Source organism: Octodon degus, unplaced genomic scaffold (genome assembly GCF_000260255.1).
Source record: "Octodon degus isolate 3935 unplaced genomic scaffold, OctDeg1.0 scaffold00008, whole genome shotgun sequence".
NCBI lineage: Eukaryota > Metazoa > Chordata > Mammalia > Rodentia > Octodontidae > Octodon > Octodon degus.
This window is the reverse complement of record NW_004524584.1, coordinates 2417113-2426356: the sequence shown is the minus strand read 5'-3', so window position 1 is coordinate 2426356 and position 9244 is coordinate 2417113. Positions and strand designations below refer to the sequence as shown.

Sequence of the window (9244 nt, the reverse complement as noted above, 5' to 3'; positions counted from 1 at the left end):
AATCAATAGACATTTTCTTGCCATTATCTAGATAATATAACTGTTATCTGCATAGCATTTTTATTGTATTAGAAATGTTCTAATATATAATTAGAAATGTTATTTTATGTATATTTATTTGAGCATCTGCAGAATTTGGTATACACAGGCACTGTGAAACCAATCTCCACATATACAAAGGGACAACTGTATAAGAAAGTGATAATTAATCACATAGCAACCCAAACCAAGGTCCATTATAAACCCCTCTGTTTTTTCAGCTATTCAATACCTGAAAGTATCTCTGGTCAACTAGAACCTGTTGATGATTTTCTTTGCTGGGTTCATCTTTTTTTTCTGTGTCCTCAGTTTTTGTATGACTGATAAGTTCCTGTAATCTAAAGGGGAAAAAAAAATCAAAATAACACAAAATTCTTTCCTAGACATTACACTAGGATGACAGAGTCAATGATCCAGCTGGCCTTCCGAAAACCTAATGTCATTTTATTTACTTGGGTGCATAAAGAAAAATTTAACTCATATTAACACTGGAAAATAACAAGTTCCTCTCAACAAAACACAAATTAGAAGAAATCCCTGAACACTGACCACAGGGATCTGATTGAAGAAAAACAATTTCTAATCACCTTCCAACACCAATGAAAACAGATTGGTAAAGATACAACAAAAGATGGAAGCAGTTTCCATTCCAAGGTGTTCCAGACTTAGAGGCTCAGCATGAGCAGGCTCTGACACAGGAACACCTAGACAGGCAGTCTAACTTACCTTCTGAGTATCTATTACAAGGTGACTTGTATGCTGCACTGCTAAACATTCCTTCATTTTCTCTTTGCATATGAATTGGTGCTTTAGAAACCTGTATTATGACAGCCCCTGTGGGAAGCCATTAACTGGTATCCATTCTATAATAGTGTCAGCCATTTTCTTAAGTTTCTATTCCCCTGCTGAGTTAAGTTTCTGCTCCTTCCCACCTTGCCCATTCCCTGTGAATCACATGCTATGCCCTAGGGGTGGGACCTTCCCCGTTGCCTAGATACCTGCTGAGGGCAAGAGCCAAGACTTCCTCATTCCTACACTCCTATATATACCCAGAACCTCCCCTGAATAAACAAGACTTGATCAGAATCTTGTCTTGTCTCCATTTCTTGAGTCTCCTGTCCTTTGTCCCCTCCTCCATTCCCCCCTCCTCTCCCAGGTGACTTTCGTTGACTAACCCGCGGGTCGGGACAAGCCCCAGTGCTGGCAAACCTATGGCATGCATTTTTGTTTTGTAAGATAAAAGGTTAATGTATGAATTATTTTTTTCTAAACTAAAATCTCAGTATTCAGGTTTAATTGCGCTGGCACTTTGCAATAAATAAGTGGGTTTGGGGTTGCAGTCCAGGCATTTGTCTCTAAAATGCATCACCACTGGAATCAGGCTACACTCATAAACATGCTCTGTTTTGTAATCCCCAACACAGTCTGGTAGGCCTGACGGGTACAGAAGTTCCCTAGAATTGGCTCAGAAGTAATCTACATGCTTAGTATTGATGCTTATTCTGTATAGCCTGGGCGATGGCTATTTCTTTGTAGACTTAAGAAATTCAGAAAACTGCACATCCCATTCAAAATATAGGTGTTCTTCCTAAAAGAGTTAAAAACATCATATGACAGTAATATGTTTATAGCAGCACAATTTATACTATCTGGATCTTGGAAACAGCCCATATACCCATCAAAGGATGAATGGATAGGGCCAGGGACAAGTGCAAGGTCCCGAGTTTGATTCCTGGTACCAAAAAAAAAAAAAAAAAAAAAAAAGACGAATCAATAAAGAAACTGTAGTATTTATACACTAGCCTGCCATAAAGAAGGATAAACCTGAGTCATTTGTAGGAAAACTTTTGCAACTTGAGACCATAATGTTAAGCCAAATAAATAGACATACATACAAGTTTAAGTATTGCCTGGTTCTTCTTGTCTGACAAACCCAAAGTATAAATAAGGAGCATAATGAAAGACATATTGGAAAGTAGGAAGAACATGTTCAAATGGGAGGAGAACAGAGGGGGAGGAGTAGGTAAAAGAAAGAAAGAAAGAAAGAAAGAAAGAAAGAAAGAAAGAAAGAAAGAAAGAAAGAGAGAGAAAAAAATGAAATAAAGCTCTTTTAAACAGGCAGGGGAAGAAAGGTTGAAAGGAGAGCCTGGAGTACCATCCAGACAACTCTCCTTGAAAGGAGAATTATCTTCATTCTGGCTAAACCTCATCCTGTTTCCATGTACTGTTAAGTCCAAAGCTGGCTAGGACTTTTCCTTATCCCTTCAATTGGCTTTAAGAAAGGTAAAGGGGTCCAGCTGAGGTTCTCATGTGTCATCTTTGAGGTAAGGTAACAGGGCAGTGTTTCCCTGGCCTCCTAGCTTCCCACAAAAAAAGTGAGCCTGAGAGGAATGGAGAGCAGTGTTGCGTCCTGCTCACTGGGATTAAGCCACAAGACAAGAGGCTGTGACTTCCAGGGCATAAGAGATTACACATCAGAGCTGAAGCACTGATCCCACAACATGAGATACTACTGCAAGTGTGTTATACAGGTTACTCTTTCCACATATCCTCCTCCTCTGCATATTGCAGAGGTGATTTCAGGCCTCCTACCTAGCTAGCCCAGCTCACAGCACTCACCTACTTCCCACCACTCTCAGTCACTTATCTGCAAGCAACCTCCTTCTTCACAAATTAGTAAAGCCCTGGTATGGCCCTGAGATGAGGCCTTGTTTCAGATAACCATCATTGTAGCTAGAGGTGCCAAGCTTCTCCATGAGGTTGAGCAGTGCACCATCTTCCTCTCCAGAGTCAGGAAGCAATGCTCAAGAAAAGGAACAGAGCTCTCCCAAAATGAACTGTAGCCAATCTTAGTGACAATGAAGGTCTTGACCTCCTCCAGCTAAAACAGCCATGTTCATGAGGAAAGCCAGCATGACAAGGTCCTCCGGCTGAACAGCCCAAGAGAACAGTAGCTTCCAACAGCTTCTCCTGTTCTGCCCCTTATGTTGTTGGCAACAATCCACAGGTGGGCCTCCCACACCCAGCACCATGCTAGTTCAGGTCAGCTGGGTGTAACAAGTTGACCATAAGTTAGCAATCCACTACACCAGTCCTCCCATCTCACTTAACAACACAGAGGACTTCTTTTCAGGCCTAAGACTCAGGAGATTTTTGTTTCTTCCCATTCTCTCAATTCCTTCTAGCCAATCCATCACAAAGTACTATCAGTTCTAGCTCTAATATTACTCTAATTCCTACACCCCAAGGCACCTGCACCATTACCACCACTGACCACTTCACTACTATCTCTTGTCCAAACTCAGAATAGCTACTTTCTAACAGTTTTACATTTAGTACTTATATGATATTGAAATTGTCTTATTCTTTTGTTATCATTTTCTCTTTGTGGCATCTCTATGAGGTCAGCGACTTTTTCTGTTTATTATACCTCTGCAACATCAGTCTAGAATGCAAAGCAGATAGTAGGACATATTATGGGTACCCAAGATACCAAGGAATAGTGGAAAGGCAAAAATTATTCATTGAATAATGAATGCATCCTCTCCAAACCTAATTCTTTTGTCTTCCCAACCATATTAATTTAACTAAACAGGTAATCACAGATGTTTACATTTGCCTTTCACTTGTGATATATGTTGCCACAGAAAGGAGAAAATAGAGCTCTCAATGAAAATGGAATCAATGTATACTGATACAAATTTCTTAACATATTTAATGCATATATTAGCTTATACAGTTTTCAAAATAGTTCATCCCAACGTCCTCAAAGTATTGAAATTCCATTCTCTTGAATCAAAGACTAAACATAATTTTTTTTTTTTTTTTTTTTTTTGTACCAGGGATCAAACTTGGGACCTTGTGCTTGCCAGGCATGTATTTATGCCACTGAGCTACAACCCCACTTAAACATAATCTTTAGGAAATACTACCATTAGAGATTAACTTTTTGAAAACCTTTGCAAACTTGCTTTTCAAAGCTAGGGTGGGTAAAAGTGGTGGATAAGCATAACTCACTTTATGCCTTCTGGTACTAAGTGACTTTAAAAATTTCAAATCATGACTATCAACAAGAAAAACTGGGAATCTGTCATCTGCAATTTCATTGATTCTCTTGCAACTCTTTCATTACTTCCAAAGAATTTTCTACTTAAAATCTTTTTTCTTTTTCCCTTATTACGCCAGATATTGGATATGGATACACTGGATACACTGGCTATTGCTTTAAAACTGTGCAACCAAAAATGTCCACTTTTCCTATCATTTCCCCAGTTAGGCTGATAATCCCAAGCCGAGGCTACAGTGAGTTAGCACGAGGGTTAGGGTTAGGGTTAGGGTTAGGGTTAGGGTTAGGCTACGGTAAGGGAAAATATACCATGAAACACCAAACTCTACTAAAAGCTGTAACTTTAGGAAAATATAGTTACTTTATGTTTTTCTTGAGGGCTTTCTCCAGTTTCTTCACTTGCTGTTTATAAAGTCTTAATTCATGTTGTGTGGGTCTGTAGAAAATAAATCACGTTAATGCATTCAATTCATTGACTAAAACTGTGTAAATACTTGTTACTTGACATAAATAAGAGTAAAATTCTTAAAATAGCTCACGACTGCTACTGAGATATTTCCTGGCAACTTAGATTTCTTTTCTTGCATTATTCTTTATTCAACCTTTTCCTCTTTTTTGGTAATTTAGTATTTGATTTTATAGTGAAATATTTCAAATATATAGATAATAACAGGATTTATTATAATAAATCATGGCATATCTACTACCTAGCTTCATAAAATCTGAATAGTGATAGATTTGTTTCAAATCTTTAATTAAAACATACATACTTAAAACTCTGTGTCCTTCAGCGTCATTCTTCTCCTTTCTAGGAGGCCACTATCTGAATTCACTTCATTCCTAAATTTATGTTCTTAATTTTTACTACATATTTGTGTAATCATAAACTTACATCTTACCAAGGGCAGGCTTTCAGACTTATATAAATGGTTTATGTTAATGATCTTTTTCCATTCAAGTGTAGGCTTTAGGGATAAGGCATGTAGCTCAATGGAAGAGCACTTGCCTGGTACCCACAGAGCATGGGTTCAATCCCCAGCTAAAAACAAAGTATAAGCTTTATGAGAAGAGATTTGTTTCAGTCACCATTTCATTCTAGAGCTTGAAACACTGGATAACTTCTAACAGGTATTCACCAAGTATTGAAAGAATGAAGTCTTAATAATGTTCCTTCCTCACTAGTCCTGTCAACAAGGTTATCCTTTTGTACCTATTCTATATATAGCCTTCTGTTGTGTTTCAAAAATTACTTTTCTTGTCCTCCCATAACACAGGGATAAGAAGAAATTAAAAGACAGCCTAAAGTAATTTGGCAGTGAGAAACTCATGGGTATAATATTGAATCTAATACAGTAAATACTCATTATTGCAAAATCACTTCAAACATTTCAAAATGTTTTCACCTAAGTGTTTGAGATAATGGATATGTTAATTCCTTAATTACTGCACACCACATTCCCAAATCACATTATTTTGTACCCCATAACATAGATAACTATAATAGTTCAATTTACAGTTTCAAATTTTAAATTAAAAAAAAATATGCGGAAAGAAAACCAAAAAACAAACATGGCATGTCTCCATTTATAAAAAGTCTAGGAAGTACAAACTAATAGAAAACTAATGTAAAAATGACAGAAAACAGATCAGAAAGACGAGATTACAAAGGGACAACAGAAGGCTTTCAGGATGACTGTTTCATTTCATTTTATTTTGTTACGTATAATCAGACTCAGGACCTGGGCTTGCTAGGTGGGCGTTTGGGCTGCTGAGCTGCACTCCCCGCCCAGGATGATTGTTTTAGTGATTGTTTCATAGAAGATTTACGTCAAAAACTTTTAAATTGTGCACTTTAAATGTATGTAATGCATTGTTCATCAATTATACCTCCATAGAGTTAATTTTAAGTCACTGAATTGACTCGAAATTCTACCCAATTGTATCTTCAACAAGCACTCCTATTTTTTTTCTTTCCCTTGATGACTAATGGATTCATATTTTTTATATCAGAAACAGAACTCAGGTCCTTGAGCTTGCCAGACAGATGCTGTGCTGCTGAGCTATCTCCCCAGACCCATCAATAGGTTTTTATTCTATTACTTATAATGAGAAACATGACTAAAATGAAAATGAGTTTGAAGTACTCAGGATTACCTTCAGGGCAAAAATGCTAGAACGGTTCATTTAACATTTCAAATTCCAATATGCATGTACTTTTTAAGCAATACAGAAACATTGCATGAGGTTTTCTCACCTGCTTTCTAAATCTTTTTGGAGGTTCAGCTTTTCACTTAAAAGTGCATCAATCTTGGAGTTTGATTCCTTGAGTTGATTCTGTAGTGACTGGAACACATTACACAGAAAAATAATTAACTTTCCCAGGTAATTATTTTACTTCAGAAAAAAGATCTAGTAGTTACTCAGTCCCATACCATTAGAAGGCCTTTGTAAGGTGGGGAGGCATTCAGATTTCTGTAATCTTTTTCTTCTTCTGATTGACTTTCATCTTTTTTATACTGCCTATGAAAAGACACATGCAATTTACTTCTCATGAAAAGTGTGCCTCTAAAGAAAAACATCTAGTAAAAATTAAACCAATCTACTAAATGTTTAATAAACTAAATACTAACTATGGAACAATTAATTACAATTAAGCCAAACTTCCTCAGTCTCGGGGAATATTAGAACACACTTCTACCTGCTATTACATGATGTATCTGTTTACTATCTCCTTACTTACAACGTATGAAGACCAGAATTTAGTTTTGTTCACTGTTATCTTACTACTTAGAAGAATATGGGGCATGAGAGGAGGTGAAAAAGACACTTGAACAAACAAACATAAAAGATAAGAAACATCCATGGCCTTTTTTTTTTTTTTTTTTGGTTATACCAGAGATTGAACTCAGGACCTTGTGCTTGCCAGGCAAGTGCTTATTCTACTGAGCTACCTCCCTGGCCCTCATCCATGGCCTTTTAAAAATACATTCTCTTCTTGGTTTTGACACAGTGAACTATTATGACTGATCTGTAAATTCTTTCTTCATTTTGGACAATTTTTATTGTTATATTCATTTATGTTTATAAATAATTTATTTTCAATTTGTAATCTATTAAAAATTTTTTAAAAAATAAAAATACATTCTCTATATACTTTTTTCCGTAGTAATTTAAGGTTACTCTAAAAAGCTGTACAAAAAAAGTATAGAACATAAATGGACAAGGCCATAGACTTAACAGTCTTGATTCAAGTCTTGGCACCACCATTTAACAGTTATTTGAACAGATCAATCTCAGAATTTGTTTTCTCATCTGTACAAGAATATTGTCATTAAAAAAAAAAGAATATTGTCATTTAAATCTCACAATATTGGTATGAAAATAACAGATACTGAAGCAATCTGTACTGCAAGGTTTTGGGCAATCAATATTTCAACCTTGATGAAGACCAGGTGAGGTGGCCTCCCACTTGGAAGGCTGAGGCAGGAAGACCACTGTGAGTTTGAGGCCAGCCTGGGTTACCTTGTGAGTGCAAGACCAGGCTGAACTACACAGTGAGACCCTGCCTCAAAACAAACACAAACAACAACAACAACAACAAGAGAAAACCAAAAGCACAGTATTTTGATGAAATAACACTGTGCTATCTTGTATGGAAACCTCTAGCTAACCTGTTGCTAAAAGCGTTTGAAATACTACTAATACAACTAAAGAACTAAATGTTTTATTTCACTTTAAATTTTAAATTCAAAAGCAGAAGCAGCACAAGTATTTTTCTATTAAACATAACTTTTTGTTTAGTACTACATTTCATTTTAACTACTGCATCGTATGAGGGTGACTACTGTAGTCTGATGTGTGCTGATACATGCATAATTTCCACATATAAACAAATTACATACAAACATATCACCAGTTCGTATTAGTGGATTAATTCAGCCAAATGACTTATTACTACAAATAATAAGCACAACACTGTGTTATATTAAGCATGCAGACAAGAGTTCTACCAGGAGAAAAACTGGATATTCTCTTAAAAAAAGGCAGGGGCAGGGAGATGGCTCAGTAGAGTAAGCACTTGCCTGGCAAGTGTAAGGGCCTGAGTTCAATCCCTGGTTTCACCAAAAAAAAAAGGATGGTGCATGCTGGTATACATCTGTAATCCCAGAACTCTTGGCTGAAGCAAAAGGATCACAAGCTTGAGAGCTTTAGTGAGTGAGGTATTTCTCAAAATAAAAAAAATGAGACAGAGATGGGAACGTAACTCAGTGCAGAGGCCTTGCCTAGATTTGATCTTTCTCCTTTAGTATTGCTCTTCAGAGGACAACAGAGAGTAAGCTAGAGAGGTACTAATATAGGATAGAAACATATTCTTCTTCTAAGTAATTACTCAAGTTAGCCCTCGAAATATGAGCCTGTCTTCTCTCATCTCACTCCTTTCATCTTTTCTTTACCTTTTACAGTATTCCTACTTCAGGTGACACTAGTGTCCTCTTAGTAGACCTCAAAATCTAATGCGAAGTTGCTACGATCTCACTATCAAGGTAGTACTCACTCTCAGAATCACACTCACCTAACCTGAATTTATAAACTGTCAATCCTAGAAAACTCTCCTTAGTAAAGGAGAGATTACTATTGAGAAGTTTAAAAGAATTCTAACTTTCTCATTTTGTAAGAAAATTACTTATAAGCGACCTCCCATTTTCTTCTTATGTCACTCTCAGGCATCAGTGAAAGCGCACCTGTTCAGCATGTGCAGGCCATGGGTACAACCCCCAGCACCGCAGAACAATAAACCTCTAAATATCTAACGCAAACTTACTGTGTACAGGTCAAAGAATTTCACTTAAGCTAGACCATCGATGAAACGCTTGTTGAAGAATGAGCCAGGCATGGAGGCAGAGGCTTGTAATCCCAGTACTTGGGAGGCTGAGGTAGGAGGCTTGTGGTAAGTTCAAGGCCAGCCTGGGCTACATAATGAGTTAGTGACCAGTCCGAACTACACAGCAAAACCGTGTCTTTAAAAAAAAAATCTAAAGAGTGACTCCTCTCCCCAAAGTCTCACATTTTTCAGCCCAGATTTTTTGCTATAAAATTTGTGATAACATTTATCATCACCACTTCAGTGGCCTAAGTCCT

The 9244-nt window shown here is 37.0% G+C and overlaps 1 protein-coding gene across 1 annotated transcript; it reads right to left on the bottom strand.

Moving 5' to 3' along the window:
• Positions 1-256: 256 nt before the first annotated feature.
• On the bottom strand, positions 257-8943 carry LOC111813502 (centrosomal protein of 70 kDa-like). Its single transcript, XM_023704317.1, has 5 exons — positions 8928-8943; positions 6538-6625; positions 6360-6448; positions 4467-4541; positions 257-377 (listed from the first exon to the last, which is right to left on the bottom strand). The coding sequence occupies exons 2-5, from the start codon at positions 6538-6540 to the stop codon at positions 257-259; spliced, it is 288 nt and encodes a 95-aa protein (XP_023560085.1). The 5' UTR covers positions 6541-6625; positions 8928-8943.
• Positions 8944-9244: the final 301 nt, after the last annotated feature.

Excerpts from the sequence above, each read along its gene's own strand:
- LOC111813502 (XM_023704317.1), bottom strand. Across the intron at positions 4,542-6,359 it reads CAAAAAGATTTAGAAAGCAG|ACCCACACAACATGAATTAA; the intron begins GTGAGAAAACCT and ends TATTTTCTACAG. Across the intron at positions 378-4,466 it reads GCCCTCAAGAAAAACATAAA|ATTACAGGAACTTATCAGTC; the intron begins GTAACTATATTT and ends TTTCCCCTTTAG.